This window comes from Drosophila arizonae, chromosome 5, assembly GCF_054131065.1.
Source record: "Drosophila arizonae isolate 15081-1271.41 chromosome 5, UAZ_ARI_1.0, whole genome shotgun sequence".
Lineage (NCBI taxonomy): Eukaryota > Metazoa > Arthropoda > Insecta > Diptera > Drosophilidae > Drosophila > Drosophila arizonae.
In genome coordinates, this window is record NC_142925.1 from 14,021,338 (window position 1) to 14,044,976 (window position 23,639).

The 23,639-nt window shown below is 44.7% G+C and overlaps 3 protein-coding genes and 1 long non-coding RNA gene across 6 annotated transcripts in view; 1 reads left to right on the forward strand and 3 right to left on the reverse strand.

Annotated features, from left to right (window-relative positions):
• The window catches only part of LOC149268543 (uncharacterized), a 56,210-nt gene extending 51,781 nt beyond the window's left edge, over positions 1–4,429 (forward strand). Inside the window, exon 3 of the long non-coding RNA XR_016270524.1 lies at positions 4,100–4,429. This is a non-coding gene — a long non-coding RNA (uncharacterized LOC149268543). The remainder of the gene's footprint in view (positions 1–4,099) is intronic.
• The window catches only part of sns (nephrin adhesion molecule sticks and stones), an 85,330-nt gene that overhangs the window by 25,371 nt on the left and 36,320 nt on the right, over positions 1–23,639 (reverse strand). The window contains exons 4-17 of one of the 3 annotated variants that reach the window (XM_089471320.1): positions 23,174–23,347; positions 19,763–19,916; positions 19,550–19,686; positions 17,239–17,406; positions 17,010–17,141; positions 11,854–11,990; positions 9,031–9,184; positions 8,798–8,935; positions 8,324–8,488; positions 7,812–8,111; positions 7,445–7,726; positions 6,957–7,380; positions 6,568–6,734; positions 4,423–4,572 (exon numbers count right to left, since the gene is read on the reverse strand). In XM_089471320.1, the coding sequence (XP_089327446.1) occupies positions 4,423–4,572; positions 6,568–6,734; positions 6,957–7,380; positions 7,445–7,726; positions 7,812–8,111; positions 8,324–8,488; positions 8,798–8,935; positions 9,031–9,184; positions 11,854–11,990; positions 17,010–17,141; positions 17,239–17,406; positions 19,550–19,686; positions 19,763–19,916; positions 23,174–23,347 (2,682 nt within the window). Of the gene's footprint in view, positions 1–4,422; positions 4,573–6,011; positions 6,204–6,567; positions 6,735–6,956; positions 7,381–7,444; positions 7,727–7,811; positions 8,112–8,323; positions 8,489–8,797; positions 8,936–9,030; positions 9,185–11,853; positions 11,991–17,009; positions 17,142–17,238; positions 17,407–19,549; positions 19,687–19,762; positions 19,917–23,173; positions 23,348–23,639 lie in introns of all 3 variants that reach the window. The other 2 variants (XM_089471319.1, XM_018011484.2) reach the window with 2 other exon arrangements.
• Positions 13,936–15,360, reverse strand: LOC149268544 (uncharacterized). The gene has a single exon (XM_089471329.1). The coding sequence runs from the start codon at positions 15,358–15,360 to the stop codon at positions 14,218–14,220; it is 1,143 nt and encodes a 380-aa protein (XP_089327455.1). The 3' UTR covers positions 13,936–14,217.
• LOC108616350 (uncharacterized) lies at positions 15,427–16,884 on the reverse strand. Its single transcript, XM_018011485.2, has one exon. It carries the CDS (start codon positions 16,774–16,776, stop codon positions 15,676–15,678), a length of 1,101 nt encoding a protein of 366 aa, XP_017866974.1. The 5' UTR covers positions 16,777–16,884; the 3' UTR covers positions 15,427–15,675.

A 23,639-nucleotide genomic window follows, 5' to 3' on the forward strand; every position in this document is an offset into this window, starting at 1 on the left:
TGGCATGTAGTATGTGGCAGATATCTGTGGCAAGCAGGAAACTTTGAAAGTTTTGGACAGCGGCGATGGCGCCGAATTGTTTGACAGCCTGTGCGCTTATCTCAACAGATGCGATGGCCCGTTCGCAGTCGGGGTCCATAGTCAATTGTTTAAAGAGTGTCAAAGTCAAGCGGTTTTTCGCTTATATTGAGGAGGGGGCGGCAACCCAAGAGCCGAGAGACGAGAGACGAGAGCCGAGAACAGTGAGTAGAGAGTTCACGCTTATCGCCACTGGCAAACGCAACGTTGGCACAAAACTTTTCACTGGTGTCGCATCCACTTTTCACCTCCTCTCCTTTTCTCTCTCTCTCTCTCTCGCTCTCTCTCAGCTGTCCATTTGTCATTGGTTTTTGGAATTTTCATCATTGACTATGCCGTTGCCAGTCTCAAATTAACACAAGCCCATGCGAGTCTTGTAATTTCCACTCAGTGCAACTCTGTGGCCCAGGCTCTTGCTTTCTCTCTCTCCCTCTTCCCCTTCCCCTACGCACACTTCATAGCTAAAGCCCAGTCGAAAGCCAATAAACATTAGAAATGGCATTCTGCACAAAACTCATATGAGAATGATATATGAGTGTGTATCTCTCTCTCTCTGTCTCTCACTCTCTCTGTGTGTGTGTGTGTGTGTGGCATTGCCAATGTCCACTGGAGTACAATGACCTAGCCGAACCGCCGACCAGCTGCCAACCGCAGACTTTTGGCATAGTTTATCGGGCAACAGCGAAATCTTCTTAGCTAGTATCTCCGTGCGGATGACTTCCTCTCGTGGCTATGGTCGGGAGTTTGGGTTTTTCGGGTTCATATTTTGGTTTCAGGCGGATGAATTTCTTTTCCGTCATGCGGCATTTGGACACAAAAGCGCAAATGCACATTAAAAATGCATATCCAAGGGCCGAGCACAACAAACAAACAAACAGCAGTCGAGCAGGCGAGCAGGAGGCAGTCAGGCAAGCAGGAGTCGAGCAGGAGGCAGTCAGGCAGGCAGTCCACAAGTCAAGTTTCGCTAGCGAAAACATTGAAATATGCAGAGTTATCTTCAGGCTAAAAGCTGTCCACTCTGCCCCACTCTCTCCTTCTCCGCCTCAGCCTGCCGACCGCTGTCATCCTGGCCGACGCACCAGTTTCCCTGACAACTCCTTTATGGCCAAAAAAAAAAAGAAAGAAATAGAAGAAAAAATGCTTTTGGGCATTGTCAGTTATCGGCTTATGGAAGGCAGGCGAAGGCGGCGGGGTAGCCGAACATTGTCATAAAAATGTTGTTGGGGTAGACAGTTTTTATTTTTTACTTTACTTGAAAGCAGCAGCAGCAGCAGCAGGAGTAGCAGGAGCAGCAGGAGTAGCAGCAGCTTTCTGGCTCGCTTAACAGTTCTTGTAACAAGCGGCTGTTAAGACTTGAAATATGAATTTCTTTTGTGCAGGGTATTCGGTGGGTGGGCGGCGCTGGCATCCATATGCAAGCGCGTCATTTGTTCAAACATAACTGTGCACTGGAAATAAGAGAGAAATTGCCAGTACTACTCGGTAAGAGCCCAGCCTTAGCTTCAGCCCAGTCAAGCCCGACTCTAGCCAAGCACAGGCAACCCGTTTCCGTATCCGTATAATAAAGCAAGCTGAATTTCTAAGAAAAATATCTTATTTATGTCCTGCGGCTGTAGTTCATGCTCCGCTAGAGAGTGCCGCGCGCTCATAATGTCAAAAAATCTTGGCCTACATTTCACACAGACCGAATTCGAGGATGCAAACAAAGGATACAGCGCCAGATCCTGCTGAACGAGAGCTGGCGGCGCTTTTTCTTTCGTCTCTTCTTTTTTTTTTTTTTGGTCATTTCAAGGAGCTTATACTTTCCTTAATCAACTTTATGAATTGGAGAATAATCATAATTATATTAGCACAAAAGCGGGTATCAAATATCAATTTGTGAGAATTTCTCGAGTTTGAATTCCTTTTAATTAATCAATTGACTAACCAGTCGGAATATTCCTGGAATTACGCGTAGGTATATTTTGTACATAGGCCTCAATTAATTATCAATCGGCCATGCAGCTTTCTAATATTGAGAGTTTAGATGAACGTTTGGTTCATCAATTAGTCTATAAATTGATCAAAATTTAAAATTCCTAGGAATTGACTATTCCCTTTCCCTTTTTCCATTTCATTAGCTTTAATAAATTGTCAAGGCATCAGATAATCAAACAATCGATCAATTAAACAGTCAATAAGTTTTCAGTTTGGGTGTTGAATAAACCTCAATAGATTTTAGCATCTTGATGAATCAATCAGACAATCAGTCAATCCGTAATTTACGAGTATAAGGATCATAAACTTCAAATAATTTTCAATGATAGTCTTTAGCATTGAATGTTTTGATGATGCTTTACTCATCAATCAGTCAATCAAAATTTTCTATAAGTTCCACTCTACTTTGTAGAGAAACCTTTGATCCCTCTGAAGTTCCTTCAACTATTCATTCATTATTCATTAGCTTTAATTATCACTTCTATTTTCAGCTAATTAAGAATCTTATTGTGATGATCAATCAGTCAAACAGTTAATTAGCTAGTTAGCAATTTCACACACACACACACACACACACACACACAGTTAGGCAAACACTTTGCCAAGTTTGCAAAAGAAGTCGTCTTCTATGCCTTGGCTCTTTGTATTCATATGCTGATAAACAAGGCGACCTATTAGACCGTCAAAAGTCAAAAGCTGGCGGGCAAAAAGTCAACTCATAAGTCAAATGTTTGCCAAAAGTATATGAGCATGCATTACAACTGTGTGTGTGAGAGAGAGAGAGAGAGAGGGAGAGAGAGGGAAAAAGACTCAGCATAGTTGTACAAACTGTTGCGAAGGACATCTGGCAGTTGGAATGCCGCGTCTTAGGGGAGCTCACGTACAAATGCGTATGCATAATTTGGCTACGTTGCACTGGGACTCGAGTCTGATTGAGAAGATGCTCCTAATGCTGCTCCTGCTGCTGCTTTGGAGCGCTCTGCGTGTTAAACCACTAAATTTGGCTCAATGAAAAATAATTTGGTTAGCATGCCTGGCCAAACGTTCGGCTCATGCTTTGGCCAACTCGAAAATTTTGCGGCGCTTTTGGCAAAATTGTGCGCCTCCCTCAGCTCAACACTTTCTGCACGTTCCGGCTGGGTTTGTCTTTGAGACCTGACTTGCCAAGAAATGTCTGCATTTCTCTCGATGCTCCATAGTCGATTGGGTCGATAGGTCGTTAGGTCTGTCCGTCCGCTAGTTTGTCCGACTCTCTATTTGTCTGCGGGTCTGTCGGGAGTCATATTTATATTTCGTTCGCTTGGCCTGTTGAAATATAATTCCATATTAATAAACAATCTGCAGCTTTAGCTGCAAATTGAGCGGCAGGCAGCCAAGGCGACGCAGGACTTCCAACACGTGCTCCATGCTCTCTCTCTCTCTCTCTCTATCCGCTCTCGGACTGTCCTGCTTGCTCCTGCTTGCCTGTGCATGGACTAGAGCAATCTGATTTCCGAAAGATTGTGCGTTCAGCTAAGAAAACGATGCACATTTGTCTTCGCCAACGGCCAAATGGGATGCGATGGGATGGGCTGTGGATAGGTGGAGAGAGGGGGCCAACTGGGGGTAATGGGGGCAACCGGACGAGGTGGCTGCCAACGTCGTTGTTCAATAAACAGTTGCACTTGGCATGGACCTCGGGGTCGTGCGCTCTCTGCTGGCTGCTAGCTGCTGGCTGCTGTCCGCTGCCAGGATGCATCATTATTTTCTGTCATCATTATATTCTTGTTGACTGCTCAGAGCGGTTTGTTTTTCGCTTTCCTTATTTTCTTTTTGTTGCCCTTTGACTTGACTTGGCTTGGCTGGCTCGCTGGCTTCCTCTGGCCACGCTCGAGCTTTGGTTTTCTCGCGGAAATTACAAGAAGCGCATATACGATATCCCGACCCATTTATACGCTAGCCACCTTTGACTATCTAACTATCTATCTCTATCTACTTCAGCCTGTCTGCCTCTCACTCTCCCCATTTCTCTCTCTCTCTCTCTCTGTATATATCATCTATGTAGATGCAGGAAATTGTTTAGTGAGCATCATAAAGTGAACAGGCCACGTTCATGTTCCACTGGGAGCAGCGGATGTTGCACAACGCGTTTGCTTCCTATGGTGTCACGGAAGTGGCTGTTGGATGCCGCCACACTTCAACTTCAAGCTCGAAGGATAAGCAGCCATATCTCTGGCATTTCATGAATTCAAAGAGTTGAATTTACATTGGCAACGCTCTCAGACAACAACAAATAAATGCAAGTAAATAAAAATATACAAGTATAACAGAACAAAATCCAAATAAATATAAATCGAAACTCAAACATGCTGAAACATGTCAACGAACCTTTTTTGCGCCGCTGATGCACAAAGAACCAGGCAACCAGCGCCGCATTGACCAGCAGAAATCCGAATGCGGCCAGAGAGATGGCAATGATGAGCAGGTTCGGCGTATTGCTGGAGTCCTCCGTTAACTCGGCTGGCATCATTTCAATTCCTGGTCCATGAAAATGTCGCGACAGCAAGTCAAAATAAACCAAAGCCAGCCAAACGAGACCATGAAAACATAAACACAGAAAAAAAAAACAAAAATAATAATAAATAATAATAACAGAAAATATGCTTGCAAAAATAAAACAATAAATAAATTCGAAATGAACAAAAATTGAAATGAGAAATTGTAATAAAAATGACGCAGCAGCGCTTCGGAGGCAAATGGGACGGTACGGGGTGGTGCGAGTGGGGAGTGGGTCGGTTGTGTGGTTGCGCTCTGCTTCCAGGCCAGAGCCGCCTGTTACTCTGGGTACGGTTAAGGAACCCATGCAAAAGTGACGCAAATCACGTAGCCATGGAGTCACAATGGCGCGCACGCGGAAACGCAGCTCCAGCATGTGACGGGGCCAAATGAAATTAGCGCCGTCCGACGCTGACCGCAACGGCACGTAGAAACGCCAACCGTAGAGCAGCACGGGCACCGGCACGGGCAACGGCACAGCGAAACTGTATTCAGTTCAAAAATGGAAATTAAATTATAGCCATCTGCGAGTTACTGCCACAACTATCGAGTACTCTGCTCAATTCAATTTCGATTTCCGTTTTTGCATGGCCGAAAGGGATTTTCAGGTATCTATCGTTCAATCTAGAAAGGCTTCTACTTGATTGGGCTCATTTAATTGGCCAAGCGATCAATCAGCTTAAAGATTCAAGATTAACTACATTTCCAGCAGCTCTAAATCTATATTTCAGGTATATATTGAGCTCGAATGTGAAATTTTGCGTTGATTGTCAATCAGTCAATCAAACAGCTAGCTGAGAAATTTCGTAAATACTACAGGATCTTTGTAGTTAAGGAAAAACAAATTCTTTACTTTCTTTAATTCTTTAAGCTCATGGCGTTGATTGTCAATCAACCACAAAATCAATAAGGCTGCGCAGTGTTCAAGAAGTCACTCTGCTCAATCAATCAGACAATCAATCAGTTTACAAAATATTTTCAGAATTTGAGTGAATTGCTTTCAAAATCCTGCAAACTGTGTAATATGCAATTATCTAGCTCATACTATACAATTTATATAATGTATATCAATCAGTCAGTCACTTAATCAATCATTCAGTCAGTTTTTAAGGCATCTAGAATTTTCTATTATTTTCGTTATGTTGCCATCAACGTCAAAGCACTCAATTGATTAGCTCTAACTAATAAGCTAATGCGCACATTGTCAGTACATCGATCAATCAATCAATCAATTAGTCAGTTGCATTAAACAGAAAACATATTCACTCTAAACCAATTAAATTACTTGGCTCATCATACGATTAAAACTTCAGAGCAGCTGCTTGTCAATCACTCAGTCTGTCAATCATAAAATCAATTTCATATATGAAAGCAACAACAACAATAAAAGCCTAGTCTCGATGATGATGTTGCTGATGTACCTCGCTTCAGGCGCTTCTCGTTGCGCTTGTGAAGACAACAGCCGATGACAAATACGTTGAGCAGCACCACCGTAATGCCCGCTGCGACGCCAACGAGCAGCATGCCCGATGTGCCACCCAGCGGTGTCTGACTGGTGGTTGGCGGTCCGCCGCCCAGCGACGAAGCCGGCTGTGAGGGTGGCGGCGCTTCTGCTGGTGGTGTCGGTGGTGTCAGTGGAGTTAGTGGTGTCAGTGGCGGGTGGTGGTGGTGCGCATATCCAATGTATATTCATGTTTTAGGTTGCGTTTGCGACGTTGTCGTTGTCACCATAATACGATTCCAATTAGACGCAGCGTTGCAGGAAAGAGAGATCATTGATTGAGTGAAGAAAACACACCGAGAGGTGGCGCGCGGGGGTGGTGTGAATTAATAGAGGAAATAGACCTAGTCGCTCGCTGTGTTCACTTCATTGTCAGGCAAACGAGCGCCGGCCATAAATGCCAAAGGGCGGTGCACGCATAAATCAATCAATCAGTGGACGAACGCGAGGAGCCACGACTGGAGTGGAGGGCTTACCTTTGGTCTGGGCACGCGTCAAATCCGGCAGGTAGGAGCTCTGGCCCAAATCGTTCCATGCCATCACCGAGAACAGATACAGCGTATTCATGCGCAGTCCGCCGATGGTCAGTTTGTGGCTGTTGGGCAGTCCGTCGACATATTTATACTGCTCGCGGTCTGCCATGCTGCAAGCGGGAGAAAGAGACGGAGAGAGAGAGGGATATAGTGTGTGTGAGAAAGAGAATGTTGGAGAGGTTCCATAGCCAACGCATGAGGGACAATTTCATTAGTGCACGTGACATTCGCAGTAATTGCAATGGAATGCACTTCAAGCACACGACATGCAGGAGTGGGAGGAGTGGGAGGAGCGGGAGGAGTGGCAGGAGCTGGGCCCTGCTTGTACATACCGATAGCGCACACGGTAGGAGGCCTTCAGGCCACCATCGAAGCCTGGCGTCCAGGCCACGGTGACCGTGTCGTGGGTCACATTCAGTATATTAAGGCTGAGCGGCGGCTCTGGCGGGGAGGTAATGTCCAGACGCACCGTCTCGACATCCTCGCCCAGCTCATTGCGCGCCACACACTCGTAGGCGCCGTAGTCGGCGGGCGCCACCTTCTCGACAATCAGCGAGGACTCGTAGGTGAGCGAGTCTATTTTGCGCTCCTCCAGCTCATACTTGAACGTATGATTGATGGGCAGATCCTTGCCGTCCTGGCGCCAAATAAACTGCGGCTTGGGCGACGCCTGCGCCCGGCAGGGCAAGCGCCCCCGTTCGCCCGTACCGCTCGCGGCACGCAGCAGCGTCGGCGACTTGGCGATCTCGGGAGCAACTGCAACGAGGGAGCTCAGCATTGCAAAAGATACAGAAATATATTTAGCCTCGTTTCCACTCACATTTGACTATCAGCAGCACGTCCCGATTGGTCGGATTGGCCACATGATTGTCGGCCACGCAGCGAAAGTTGCCCACATCCTCGCGCTGGGCGTTCTTGATGTGCAGGTAGGCGGTGCCATTGGTGAACGTAGTCGTGGTCTTGGCCTTCATGTCGTAGCCCACGCGCTCCCACTTCACGTGCTCCTCGGCGAGCGGCTTGCCCTCAACGCTGCAGGACAGCATGGCATCCTCGCCGGGATTCACAATAATGTTCTCCGAGACGGACTTGATGGTGGTGCCGTCTGTAGTTAGAGTAAAGAGAGGGGGAGAGGAAGGTAGAGCAGCTTAAGAATTTTCTAGTCCAGTCAGCTGGATTAGGTCACTTACATTCCACAACGACTGTGATATTGATGCTCGCCTTGCCCTGCGAATTGCTCGCCGTGCAGGTGTAGATGTCCGAGTCCTCCCGGTGCAGCTTTGTGAAGTTGAGCACAGCGCCATCGGCAAAGATGCGATGCTCGCCGGCCGAGACGCTGCCGCTGGTGTCCTGCGGTATGGGCGTGCCGTTCTTAGTCCAGGTGTAGCTAATTAGCGCTGGATTCGCGTTCGCCTGCAGCGGCACCTGCAACGACTCGCCCTCCAGGCCCACCGATGTGGACGACGGCGGCGGCACAAACTTGGGAGGATCTATGTGTGCATGTGCATCCATTTGAATTACAATTTGGATTTCATTTACATTTACATTTGCATTTCCATTTCCATTTCCATGTCCATGTCCATTGAGTTGGCGCAGATATTTAATTGAGAATTACAGTTAGCACAATTTTGTTGGGCTTTGGCATTCAGACAGAGTCTAATTGCTCAATTAGTAGATCGAGATGAGCTAGACTCGTACTTACATAGGACATTCAGGCTGATTGCCTCGTGCACGCTGCGCTGCAGTGCCTCGTTGGCGCTTTGGCAAGTGTAGACCACACCGTTCATTTCCTGGGTGATGTTTAGCCTGAACTCGAGCGTTGAGACTGTGCCGCCCCAGAGACCTGGCTTGGACGTGTTATTAATGCCTGCAAAGCAAAGCCAGCAGCAGGAGCAGCAGCAGCAGGAGCCAATGAAAGAGACAAAATGGGCGTGATTTTATTTTAGTGACTGAGCTGACTGGACGCAGAGCTGGACGGGGCTGGGCTTGGCTGGCTGGCAACCAGACCGGATGTTGTCGTGGAAACGCCTTTAAAAAATGCATCAGCATCAGCTTGGGTAGCCAGGCGCTTGCCCATTTTGACAACGGCGCCGCCAAGTCCATGCCATGCCCTGCCCTTGCGTTTGCCCTGGCGGCTGGGCAAACTTCCAAAATGTGCGCTGCTTATGGTACGTACCTTCAATGGATATGCCATCCTTCCACCAGGACAGCTTTGCCGGCGGATTGCTTGAGCTGGAGTCACAAATGATGGTCGCCTCCATGCCAGGTTTCAGCTCTTCCGGTTCAATGCGTATTTTTACCGTCTCTGGCGCAACTGTAAGCACAGCCAGCGGATAATAATGGCGTGAGCGCTGTGTCTTGGGGCAAGCAACAACAACAACAACAAGAGTAACAACAACAACTACTTACAGTGCACACTCAGTGTGGTGGACTCGAAGAGCGGTATCTCGGTGGCACTGTTCGAGGCCTCGCAACGGTATTGCGCCTGGTTGTCGGTGACGTTGGCCAAAATAGTTATTTCGGCCGAAACTGATTTGTCGGCCGCCCGAATTATAGAGTTGATCTGCAAACGCAAATGGCAGAAGGCATAAAATATAGCCAAATTAGATATGTGTAGACTTGTTTATATGCATATGAATCAGAGTGAATATATAAGATCATATATCTATAAGAATGAATATATCTGAGCTATGAATACACGTATATATACTTTTTAGAAAAACATAATTTTTATATATTTTTTTAGAAACATTGATTGATTTTTATAAAAATATATATATTTATATATTTTTTTTATAATTTTTTAGAAGAATATTTTTGTATATATTTTAGAAGAAGAATTTAATTATTATATATTTTTTAGAATAATATATATTTATATATATTTTTTAGAAGAATATATTTGTATGTATTTTTTAAAAGAATATATTTTTATTTATTTTTTGCAAGAATTTATTTTTATATATTTTTCAGAAAAATATATATTTATATATTTTTTAACATTTTGTAAAATATATTTGTATACATTTTTTATAAAAATGTATTTTTACATATACATGTAAGTGTATATTTTTATATTTTTCTTGTAAGAATTCATTTATATATATTTTTTAGAAATTTATATATTTATATATTTTGTATACTATTTTAGAATATATTTGTATATATTTTTTATTAGAAACATGTTTTTATATATTTTTTCGAAGAATTTATTTTTTGAAGATTATATTTTTATTTATATAATATTTTACAAGAACATATTTTTATATATATTTTTTTTGTATACTCCAGTCTAGACTATTGTGTATATTTATTTTATTTGGTAATTTGCAATGTCTGCTTAACCTGCTGTGCCTTTAGCTTGTTCTGCTCAAAAAATTTATGATAAACGTTATATATTTATAGTCAAAGACGATGATAATATGTACACTATAGAGCAATGACAAACATAAACAATATTCATATATATTTTTTTCAGTTGAAAATTGATATCTCTCTTCGCTCTTTCTTATATAAACCAATTTGGAATATTGTGTACATCCTTGTTTGTTCGCTGCAAACTAGTTTCGCCTATGGCTCTATATACATATATAGAGGGTATGGAATATAGCATACTAAGAGCTAAAAGCAGCTCACGAAGTGTGTTAAAAACAAAACAACTCGAGGCCATGTGCTGCATATGCAAAGAGGGCGACACAGACAGAGAGACAGACAGGCGAATAGCTGGAGGAGCATCTGGCAGGCGCAGTGCTAAGAGCTGCGAGCATAAAACACAGCGCATTTTAATTTTGTTGATAAAATATCATTTAATTTGCGCGCACACAGATGAGCAGCCGCACCGGGCACCGCAGGCGGCGCCTTACGGCTGAGATAGATGGCAAGCAAACCGCAATGGTGATAAAGATGGCAAAAGAGAGAGATAGAGAGAGAGAGAGTGAGAGAGAGCAGTTGCTTGTTTCCGTTGCTGTGACAGCCAGCCAGCAGCAGTCGACGGTGGCTAGTTGCCTTTTTGTTGCATATCAAGTTTACAGCTGAAGGAAGTCACCATCCAACCAACCACCGCCCACCACCCACCACCCACCGTCCACAGCCCGACAGCGCCCATAAGTATGCAACAGCAGCTCGACAGCTGGCGCATTTGCGGCCACTTCCCCTGCAGCCAAACGCAGCTAAAGATTTAATTTTGGAGCTTAGCCCAGGCAGCGACAATTGCTCGATTGCAACAGCAGCAGCAACAGCAGCAGCAACAGCAGCAGCAGCAGCATCAACATCAGTTATGCAAAGGTGCTGAAGGATATGCACGGCGCGCTGACATTAAAGTAGCTGCAGATAAAATGCCATTTTCCACTCCAACTCCAATTCTAGCTCCAGCTGCAGCTGCATCTCCAGCTGCGCTTTCAGCCTTATTAGCACTTTCAGCCCATAAACCGGAAGCGGAAATGGTCAACAATAGCGCCATTATTGTTTGGCGCATGTTTGTTGTTTGTCTGCTGTTGATAGCATAACGACTCCAACTGGGTGTGTGTGTGTGTGTTTACATTTTCTATCTCTATTGTGTGTGCGTGTGTGTGTGTGCTCTGCTGCATATGCAAAATATCTTTGCGCTTTACTGACTGTGTAATGCGCGTTCGACTAGAATTATTTTGTCTATGGTCTTGTTTTGATTTAATTATATGTTTATTTTATTATTCTATTAAATATTTTATTTTTATTTTTTATTATTATTTATTTATGAACCTATTCAATTTTTTCCCCTTTCTTAAATTTTTTAAACCAGTTATTTATATATCGATTTGTTTATTTATTTAATAATTGTATTTTTTTATTTTTTTATTCATTTATTTATTTGTTTATATTTTTTTATGTATTATTTGAATATTTCTAAATTTATTTATTTGTTATAAACTTGACTGTTTATTTATTTATTAATCTTTTTTTATTTACTTGTATTTATTGATTTATGTATTTAATTTTTCTCTTCCTTTATTTATTTCTTGACTCTATTTATTTCTAGCTATTGCCCAAATTTTATTACAAATTTCAATGCTAAAATGATCTATTAAAATATATAAATATATATCAACTCCCGCAAGTCTAGTCAACTCATCGTCTCATTAGCCACAAAATGCATTCACATTGCAGAAATGAAACCAATATACTCTTATTTCCTTTACCCGTACCCGTATTTCTATATATACAGCAAAAACAACAAGGAGAAATAGAAAAACTCACCCGTTTGTCGTTTTTGTACCACGTTAACGTTGCCAACGGATTGCCGCCCGATGAGACACAGAGGAGTTTTTGCACCGACCCGGCTGGTATAATTTGTCCTTCCATATAGCCCGAAATTAATGGCGGAGAGGGCGGATCTGCAAGTAAGAGCAAAAAAATTAAATAGATAGAGAGGCGAAAAAACGTCAGCATGGCGAAAAGGACAAAGAAAAACAACAAATGTTGGCCAACTAGAAGAAAAAAGACACACACAGAGAAAAAACGAAACTTGGCCAGCAAATTATGGCCTACTAAAAGTGGAATCCGTAGCCAAGGACCAACCGCTGAGCAGGGTGGGGGCAGCAGGGCCCAAACAATAAAAATTAAAATTATTTAATTTGCCGCGCATAAAGTACAAGCATCTCGAGGGCCCAGAGCATATATTGTACAATATATATATATGTAGAAATATATATGTATATATATGTATGTATTCACACAAGGCACAAAACGGCCTTGAATTTGCCTAAAATCCCAAACAGCTGGCGGGCCAGCGAAAGGGGAGCAATTCCATGCCCCCAGCGCTGGCAGCTGTAGCCTGTCAGCGAGAGATAGAGGAAGATTGAGAAAGGGGGAGACAGAGAGAGTGGGAGAGAGAGTGGCCCCGGGCCTGGGGTATGGGTAATAAATGTAAATCTCGCAGTCGGGTTGCGGCTCCGCCCCCGCTGTTTGTGAATGCTGGTCAGAAAAATTAATTAGCGCTGCAGGAGCGCTGCACATAAAGGACGCGTGGACGACAACAACAACAACAACAACAACAGCAACAACATAAGTCAGCCAGCAGCCCAGCTGGGCCTTCAAGTGGTCGCTGGCTTTGTTTACCAGTTGCTGCCGCTGCCGCTGCCGCTGGCTAGCCAAGCTGGCTAAGTCAAAGACTGAAACTAGAAATTGGCCAGAGAATGGCGCAATTATTAATAAGCCTTGTGTAGTGGGCCTTGTAACCAAAACTTGGTTTGCCATCTTGTTAAGCAGAAGTGAGAACTGTCAGAGCTCTATGGCTTGTTTCCTATAGCCCCCCCCTCTCTCACTCTCTCTCTCTCTCTCTATCACTTTCTGTTTGACTTGTACTCGTGTTTTGCGCTTTTTCCTCACTCTGTCCGCTTATAATTGAGCCAAATGAAGAGTGACGTCGAACATGGCATAATGGAGTTTAAGACACCTCCGTCTGTAACGTGGCAAATAGAGATGAGGCTGGACATGAGCCAACAGCATGAGGCAGCAACAACAGCAGCAACTAGTTTAGTTAACAAATTGACAGGCGTTGACGCTCTGCTGCCAACTGATTGGAACTCAAACTCTGAGTGATGCTAATGACAGCTCGCTCCAATGCTGCCAAACAGCCTGCAGAACAGGTTTATCCCTTCAAAGAGGGAGGAAAAATGAGATCGATTGTAAGAGTGGAACAGATAAAAATAATTTTACCTAAGAATTCTTAATTCAAATAATTATGCCAGCAATAAAATATTTAGTAAGCAAGAAGCTGATTATTCTTAACTGAGCTGAAGCCAAGTTGACCTATTTTTAGATTAAGTAAAACTCTTGGACAGATCTGAGGTCTTTTGATTGACAGGCGAAAGAATGACAAAGGAAAGTAGCTGGATCTGATCATCATATGGGAATATTTTGCTAAGAGGTATATTGTCTATTGTTTCCATGCAATTACTCTCCTAAACTATTATGCTTTAATCTCTTGTCTATCCTCTATTCCCTCCTGTCTAACACTTTCTTCTGTGCTCATTGATGAAGATCTCTATTAATAAATATTTTTTTGTTATTCTTTCTACTGAACAACTTTCCTGAAGTCCTTCCTGTTCTAGACTACTTGCAGGCCTAACATCCTTTCCGTCTTTCATTCTTTCTCGTCCATATTAAGCTGTCTATAGATATAGAAGAGCTGCCCTGTCCATCTATGCCTAATCAAACTTCTAACTTATATTTATTTGTTATCCTCTTTCAAGGGATACTTTAGGTATAGCATATGCATATTACGACTACTTAATATACCCCTCAAAAAAAAAAAAAAAATAATAAAAATAAACCCAATAGCTTACTTCAAATTTATTGAAATTGTGCTCTGAATGGTCTGTTCTGGTTTTGGAATTTTGAATACGGCCAAAATAATAATTAATAATTAATAATTAGCATAAAAATGTAAAGGACCTCATTTGGATTATCCAAGCATGGTGAAGCATCTGAAATAACGCTTCAAAAATTCACTCAGATGACACTCTGAAATTTACTTATGCATCTAACTGACATTTCTAAAAAACTAAACACGAATCGCATATTACTTGATCACTGGTAATTTCGTACATTTACATGAATTTAGAGCAAGCCGCAGCTGGTGAAAACGATGCTGCGGTTGAGCTTGCCGTTCTTGGTGCCGTAGCACTGCAGGCTATCGAGTATCTTGCTGCCCTGGATGATCTGGCCAAAGCCGATGCGACTGCCATTGGCAACGCTGAGGGGCTTGAAGGACATGGAAAAGGAGACATTTTTGGGAAATCCCTGGAGATATTCCTTGCTAAAGGAGAGGACATAGGCGGACGCGCCATGATCAATGATTTTGCCGTCATACTCCAGGGACTGGCTCAGGTCAGGGTTGCCATGCTCCAACAGATCCACATCCATCCAGAGGTTGGGGAATAGTCGCTTGATGACGATCTTTTGGTGCATGTTGCAAATGCAGGCCCGCACCATCTGGAGCACTACGACGGGAGCGGCCTCCGTGTACAGCTGGACAACGATACGACCCAGCGGACGTGAACCCTTGAGAAAGATGTCCAAATAGATGGTGGGACGCAGCAGATTCCAGCGCTCCTTGTCCGTCCTGGGCATCGTAATGTTATAGCCCTTGTATTTGGCCAGGCCGGTCTGGGGCATATGGAACGGTGGTACGCGCGCTTTATGCTTCCTCTTGACTAGGCTGTTCTTCTTCTCGATGCCCGTGTCGAGTCCGCTTACCACGTCCTTGATCCGTTTACCAATGTCCCGATTTTCCACATCGAGGCGATCGAGTTGCTTCAGCGTGTAGGGCAGCGAGGACATCGTGTAGACCCGATCATAGCGAAAGGGAATGATGTCGCCGTGGGTGCGCATCGTCTTTGATAGCTCGACCAGCATCTGGATGTTCTTTCTGGTGCGCTCCATGAACTGCATGGCGATCTGGCGCAACGTGATCACACCGGTCACCCGGATCGCCTGGAAGCCGGGCGGCCGCGTGTCCAGCTCGCTTGTCATGCCCAGCACCCGTTCCCGATGCTCGCGCCAGGCGGCCATGTGGCCGGCATTGTGCATCTTCACCTTGGGCTTCTTCTGCTTCTCCAGCAGAGTTTTGAACTTGGGCTTCGGCTTTGGCTTCGGCTTGGCCTCCGGCTTGGGAGCCGCTTCGGCTGTTTGCATCGCATTGAACTCTGCTGATCCCATCGAGGTGATCGACTGGCAACGTGGAAACTTGTACAGAGACATCGATAGGCCGTTTGAATGTTAACGGGGGTTTTCTTATCAACAACGGTAAAAGAATGTTACTATAAATTTGAGCTAAATAATTTTTTTATTCTTATGTATCCCTACTATGACCCTATATGGTTAGCTTTTAAAACTAGACTGACATTAAAACAGACACAGACTAAAACGACAAAAATTTGACATCTGATACGTGCTGCTAGGTTTACCCTGTCCAACTTATTTGAATGCATCAAATTTGGCTGTGGATCTGAAACTGAAACCGAACTGAAACAGGAACTGACTTGGTATCTGTGGAATTGTGGAGTCTGGTGGCGCTCAGAGGACGCCGCAGTCGGTGAAGGTGAGGCCACGGCTGAGGGTGCCATTCTTGTTGCCATAGCTCTGCAGGCACTCGAAGATCTTGCTGCCCTTGACGACACGGCCGAAGCCGATCCTGGAGCCGTTCACCACATGCAGCGGCTTGAACGAGATGGAGAAGGGAATGCTGTCGCCGAAGCCCGTCAGATGGCTCTTGCTAAACGAGAGCACATAGCCGCCGGAGCCATGATCAATGATCTTGCCATCGTACTCCAAGGGGCTGTTCAGTGCGGTGTTGTTCTCGGTGGGCAGCTCGACGTCCAGCCAGAGGTTGGGAAAGAGGCGCTTGATCTGAAACTTGCTATGCATGTTGCACATGCAGGCGCGCACCAGCTGCAGGACCACCACGGGCGCTGCCTCCGTGTAGAGCTGGACGACGATGCGGCCGAGCGGACGGGCGTCCTTCAGATACATGTCGAAGTAGATGCGCGGACGGAAGAGCTGCCAGCGCTCCTTGTCCGTCGAGGGCAGCTTGATGTTGAACGGCTTGTACTTGGCCATCGCGCGATCGGGCATGACAAAGGGCTGCGAGTCCCGTTTGTTGACGGTCCCATCAGCCCTGAGGCCCGAGTCGATCTCACTGCCGATGCTCAACAGACGCTTGCCCATATCGAAATTATCCTGCTCCAGCTGCTCCAGATCGCTAATCGTCGCCGGCACCGTGGACATCACATACGGCGCATCGTGCCGAAACGGATCGATGGCGCCGTGGGTGCGCATCGTCTGCGAGAGATTGAGCAGCATGTGAATGTTCTCCTTGGTGCGTTGCATAAACTGCTGCGCCTCCTCGCGCAGCGCATTCACACGGGTCTGGCGCACCGCCTGTGTGGCTGGCGGGGATTGATCGATTTCGCTGACGATGTTCATCAAACGCTCCCGATGCTCGCGCCACATTGTGTAGCGCGCCAACTCCTGCACGCCCATTGGCCTGCTGGGCGTGTGCTTCTTCGATTTCTTCTTCTTGTAGCCGACGGACTTGCTCTTTTGCACATCCGCGACGTTCTCAGCTGGCTCCTCGAGCGAAAACTCTGACAGGCATTTCGGCAGGTGGGAAACCATCTTCAACCGATGAACGCACCAAAATTAAAAAAATTAACTGAAACTGAATACCCCAAACTTAACGTAAGCGTGTCAATAACAAATTGAGCTGAGTTGAGGGGAAAAGGCGAAACGAGCGCTGAACGACAGCTAAAGCGAAGCAGCGTAAAAATTGATGTAGGGTATATAGATAGTCGACTACAGCTGTTGCTTATTTTAGTTTAAGGTAAGAGCAATCTCTGCTTAATACTCACACAGAACATTAATCGTATGCGTGGAGACCACATTCTCGGTGAGCTGCATGTTGAGGCCGTGGCAGATGACCACCAGGGAGCGCTTGTTGGGCTCCACAATGGTGGTGATGTTCGAGCTGGTGGTCCAGCCGCCTGCAATGAACGACAAAAGTTAGATAATTAGCAAATTATTTTCTCTCTTTCTCTCTCTCTCTCTCTAAACGAGCTCAATCAGTGCAGTTCAACTCACCCTCTGGGCTGATGGTCGTCTTGGAGGTAGCATTGCGTATCTGCCGTCCGCCCACCATCCACTTGATCTCGGCGGGCGGATTCGATGGCGCTGTCGTGCACATCAGCGGCACCACATCGCCGACGCGCGCCTCCGTCGGTCCTGTCACAGTGACTTGCGAAGGTGCGACTGTATGTGAAAGAAAGATGTATGGATTATAGATAGCAGCAGGTTTTATGCGTATGTGTGTGTGGGTGTGTGTGTGTTGTAGGGGAGCAGCAGTAATTTCGCATGGCATTAATATTTAATAAGCCTGCGCCAGTGCCTCACTTGTGGCATGCCGCACGGCTTATATACACGTGCAGGGTGTGGTCGGGGGGAGGGAGGGGGCAAGTGTGAGTGAGACGGCGTATCGCTTCTGCCTAGCTGCCGGAATGCAAATGATGACTGAGTGACTGAGTGACAGGCGACTGAGGCGCTGCCTTGGCGAGCTATTACCTAATGCCAGTAACGAAAGTGGCAGGAGCTGAAGCTGAAGCTGAAGCAGAAGTCGAAGCTAAAGCTGAAGCTGAAGCTGTAGCTGCAGCTGGCTGCTACTTTTCTTGATGGATAAGTGCAGGCAGCAGCAGCAGCAGACAGCAGCAGACAGCAGCAGGCAGCAGCAGGCAGCAGCAGCAGCAGACAGCAGCAGCAGCAGGCAGCAGCAGCAGCAGCAGCAGCTGTGCATATATTACGCATACGCCCCGCTGGACCAATTCGCAAACGGGGGCAGAGTGAGGGATAAAATGCAAAAAAAGGATGGAGAAAACTTCGGCTCGATATGTTTCGCATATAAATAAACATTATGAATTCTTAACTTCTCGCATCTTTTGCCATACATCTTCATTCCGAGCACACATGAGACGCTGCTGCTGGAGCAGGGTACGGAACGAGGGGTGAGGCGTGCGTTGGGTCAGGAATTTCTATGTGTATGCCAGCTACGTCTTCATTTTGTGCCACATTTCGTTATACATAAATAATGCGAAGAGCGAGCGCAGCTGAAGTCAAAATGGTTGAGTGTGTGTGTGAGTGTGTGTGTGTGTGTGTGTGTGTGTGTGTGTGTGTGTGTGTGTGTGTGTGTGTGTGTGTGTGTGTGTGAGCCAGTTGGCTGGCCACTCAATGTGGCATATTTGGAGGCTAAAAAGAAGAAGGTAAACAAAGGCTAGCTTAGCTGGTTAAGTAACAAGAGCCAATTTGATTGGCCGGACAAGTTGGCCATGTCCGAGTGGCAGACGTGGCGCTGCTGGTGCGGAGGATTAGCTCTGGCTGGGCACGTGCTGACAGCCTTTCATTATGCAGGTAAACTAACGCTAAACAGCGACAATTCAGCAACGGCCACTCGCCTCGCTTTCAAATTTGAATATCACGCATACGCAGCGCATGCCCTCAAGTAGCCCATTTGCATGTTTGACACACAGACAAGTGTGTGTGAGTGTGTGTGTGTGTGTGTGTGTGTGTGTGTGTGTGTGTGTGTGTGTGTGTGTGTGTGTGGAGGCTCTTACAGAGCAGACCGTGGAGTAGAGGACTTGATGCTTTAGCAACAGCAAATGCAAATGACGTCGACTAACGACGTTTTTTGGCCAGACGAAACTCGCGCTGCCTTCCCCACAGCCTGATTGCAATTGTTGTGAGAGGCGTGGGCGTGGCCAACGCTTGGTCGGGGCGTGGGCGTGGACCTTGGTGGGGTTTATGCTATTTGGCACTTGAAAAGAATTTGCATTGCTTGATTTGACAAAGCCAAGTGGGTGCGGGTGGCTGCTGTTGGATGAGAGTGCAAACTTAAGCTTAATTGCAAAAGAAAGCGCACACCGAGTGTGTATGAGAGAGAGAGAGAGAGAGAGAGAGATAGAGGGGGAGTGTGGGGAGTGCGAGCGAGTCAGAGTTTGTCAGGCTTATTTTCGCTTTGAGTCGCGTGCCAAGTGGCATGCTGCAAAGGACGACTGTTGACACAAACCAGCGACAGAGACTGAGTGTAAGCATAAGTGTGCGTGTGTGTGTGTGTGTGGGCGTCAGAGTGTGTAAATATGAAAATTAACGAAATACAATTAGGCAAACATGCAAAGGAGTCGCAACGAGCAGGCATTGCAGCAGCAGCAGGAGCAGCAGGAGGAGCAGGAGCAGCAGCAGGCAATTGCCACCATCTGCATAACGAGACTCGAGTCGACTCGAGCCGGCAGGACACGCAAATTATCTGATGGCAGAGCATTAAGGGCAGCTGGCTCTCACTTTGATGATGCTGCTGGGTGGCTGAATGGGTGGCTGTATGGGTGGCTGTATGGGTGGTTGCACTTACATAGCACAGTCAAATCAACTTCCGCCTTGAGCGGCGTCTGCGACATCACGTTGCTCGCCTCGCAACGGAAACGCGCCTTGTTGTCGCTCGCCTCGGCTGTGAACGTGTAGATATTCTCCGATAGCCGGCCCGAGGTTCTGCAAGCAAATGGATGGAGATAGATAATGATGGCAACAGTAACTGCAGCACCGCCAGCCGAGCTGCTCCACCTACCTGTAGGCCATGCGTATTTGTGAATTGTTTTTGTACCAGATGAGCTGTGCGGGCGGATTGCCGCCGCGACTGCGACAAATGAGCTCCACCGTCTGGCCGCGCCGCAGCGTTTCAGTGGGTGAATAGCCCTCAATGTACGGCGGTCCCGGCGGATCTGTGGAGCAACAGAAAAGAAAAAAGAAAATGAAATAGTAAAATGGACTTGTTAAAGCGCGAGCCGTTATAATGTAACAGGATAATGGATAATATACATACATATATATATACATATATATATATATATATATATATATTGTCTGTGTGGGCTTATTTGCTTGCATATTTAATTGTATCTGCGTCTGCCGCAAATAAATTCAATTTACACTAAAACAAATGTGGCACGGCCATATGCATATGCAACACAATTCGTGCGCCGTTTTTAATTGAAGTGTTTGCACGCCAATCGTTTATGTGGTTAAAATGCATTATTTTCGTCGATTTCCGCCGTTGTTGGCTTTTTATTTGTTATTTCTTTTGCTTTTGCTTTTGTTTTTGTTTTTGTGGCGCGTTTGAGCGAGGGCGTGGCATAGCTGCATTGCATTCGCCTGAGCTGTGTCTGTAATTTTGCATGTTTTGTGGGCGTTTTAATCACATTGCAAATACCACGGGCAAAAAAAACGACCTTTAAACGCCCTTAAAAACAAAAACAAAAACAATTCAAATGGTTTGAAGCGATTCTACAACATTTTTGACCAGCTGGCCAAAGGTGCGTATACGCAATGTGTGCTTTAAAGTGAGGCCGCGAACTGAGCCATAATCTATACAGGCACAGAGAGAGAGAGAGAGAAGGAGTTTGTGAGAGAGGGAGAGCGACTATATGTAGCGGCACACAATTAAATTAATATCACTTAAAATATTGTGTACGAGTATCGTTTGCGTGGGGGATTCGCCCATGAATATGGCCCCAGCATGTGGCCAACTGAATCCGATTACAGCAGCGGACTGGTCCTTGACAGGCAGCAGGTCAGAAGGGTGGTGGGTGCAGGGGGAGGGGGGGTGTGGTGTTGCTGCTCTGCAATAATAGCGCATAATTAAGCACCGAGGCGAGCAAATATGTATGGCCCAACTGCACGGCAATGTGCATGTCCCACAGATACGCGTAAGTGTAGCCGCAATTAAGATGTATAAATATTTATAGCCAACACACACACACACACGCACTCTCTCTCTTTGTGTTTGTGTGTGTGGCTGATAGCGTTTAAAACGGATCTATCACATCTATCTCATATTCGCTCTGGCAGCTGCCCCAGCTACAATTTTTATTTGAACCAAATGAAGCGCCAATTGATAAACAATTAAGCAATTAGCTCACCTTGCTTTGGCGTAAATGAGCATTTGAATTGAATTTCAGCGTAGTTCGGTGTAGTTTGGTCGGATATAGTGGAATTTTAGTGTAATTAAATTTGATTGACTTCTTACAGCTCTTGGCCGAATTCAATTCACAAAGTTGGCAACAGAATTATGTAAGCTCGGCTAGACTAAAGCGAATCAGCAGACTTGACAATGGTCCTAAATTAATTCAATAAAGTCCTTATAACTACAGAGTCCTACGTATAACTAGATCCATAATTTAATTTAATATTTTAATAGAATTTAGATATGATCTTTTATTTTTCTCTTTAGTCTTTGTTAAAATTTTATTAAATAGGATTTTTTTCTTTAATACAATTTAGAGTCCTAATTGAAGTTCAATTTCAGCTCTTTATTGATATGACATTCCATTTGCTTCGTGTTTTTTGCTCTATATTAATTTAAAAATAAAATATTAAATTAATACCATGATTATTAAATTTAAAAATTATTTTAATAAATTAATAATGAAAACAATTTTAAATTTTTTTTCTCTATTTTTTTTTTTTTGCAAATTCTTTCAAATAAATGTATATAATTTTGTTAGGATTCATTTATTTAGCAAAGGTTTTTAACCTTTCCCTTATGATTCAGTTGAATTATTTTATTTTGACTGGCTGACTAAAAAATGTAAGAACATTAAGGGCTGGTTAGATATGATATTTAAGAAATCATTAAAATATTATTAAATTTCAGGCGGAGATGCTTTCCTCTTTCCTCATTATTAATATCTTTTGCAGTTGAATTGGAGAAAGTTTGAAGAACAAAATGAAAACTACTGCAGGAATAGCAATTGAATATAGAGTATAATGAAAAGTGTGTGGGAATATAAATTAAGTAAGTGAAATAAATAATTTTTATGCCCACATTAATAAATGATTCCTTGAAATAATTCCTTAACTTTCTACAAGATAAGAGCTGACCGATAAAAAAAAAAAAACAATCATTTATGTACACGTACATACATATGTAAATATGTGTTCCATATAGCCTAGCCTCTACAATTACGGGCAATTTTTAGTATAAAACCTTGCACAGCCGACAGCCAGCCAGACTTGACTGAAATTGGCATTCGACTGATGCATTAGCAATGATTAATCAACGATAATTGCAATGACTCGTTCAGCGCACGTTAAAGGCATAATAATTAGTAGAGAATGTGGGCTGTGCATTGCCTGTTAGCTGCTTGGGCAATTCAAATTCAAATTCAAATTCAATCTATTTTGTCAACAGGCATTGGCAGCAGTGCCGGCATTGGCCAAAGAGCACGAAGTGGCTAAATGAATGGCAGCACCAATAATAGCCTCGTGGTCAACTACACAGTTAGGCAGCTACAGTGCCAGGGCAGCCGGAACAGCATCCAATGCATAAATAGCAAACATAATTAATTTGAATATGGTGTGTCTGAGAGAGAGAGAGAAAGAGAGAGAGTGAGAGAGAGGGGGTGGACAGGTGGAGGGCTGGGCAGCTGCCTACTTTGGTTACCGCTGGTCAAAGCTGGCAATCAATAACAGAAGTTTGAAATGCGACGCAATTGTTGTGACCTCTTGTGCCACACGCACACACACATCGCACACAATAACCTGTGACCCCATGCGGCAGCCAGAGCAGCAGCAGAGCAGCAGAGGCAGCAGCTGGTCGTCGCATTAGAATTTAAAAACTAATTAATACGCGCACCAATTGCGCAATTAGCGGCCAGAGAGGTGGCCTGAGGGGGTGTTAACCCCCTCTGTAGTCCCTCGTTTTTGTGGCTCACAAATGGCCGGCATCGAGGTGAGCACTTGGCATAAGTGTGCGCGGCTAGCATTTCAATTGTATTGCAAACTTGGCCATTTGAGCCGGCTAATGAGGTCGCCATTTGGCATTTCGCAGTACGCATATATTTGACATGCCATACAAAAGGCAGGCCAGGCCAGGCCGTTAGCCTACCAACGGCCATTGAGCAGCTGCATCCATATACATGTATGTGCATATGCGTGTGTGTGTGTGTGTGTCTGTGTATATATGTATTTCATTACTCACACAACACGGACAGTTGCACGGTGGAACGCATGGGCATGTCCGGGGACAGAGCCTTGTGCTTGGCCTGGCAGGTGTATTCCGTGTAGTCATCATCCGCGCCGGGCTTCAGTTTCAGACTCGAGGTGGTTGTAAAGCGTTTGGGCGTGGACTCCTCGACCTTGTCTTCCCGTTTTTCTGTGAAGCAGAGAGCAGAAGAGAGGAAATGAGATTGGGAAAGCGTTTAAGTGACATAAGAGGAAGATATAAAAGTAAATGGAAAAATAATAGATATTCTTATTATTACTAATTATTTTATACTATTAATTATTTTATATTATATTAAAATATATTAAAATAAATTTTTTACACATTATCCTGAAAATAAAAAATTTATTTCTTATATTTATAAAATTGCCATTTTTCAATATTTTAAGCCTATTGAGCTGCGAACAAGATTGAGCGATTAATTAATAAATGGAAGAGGCCA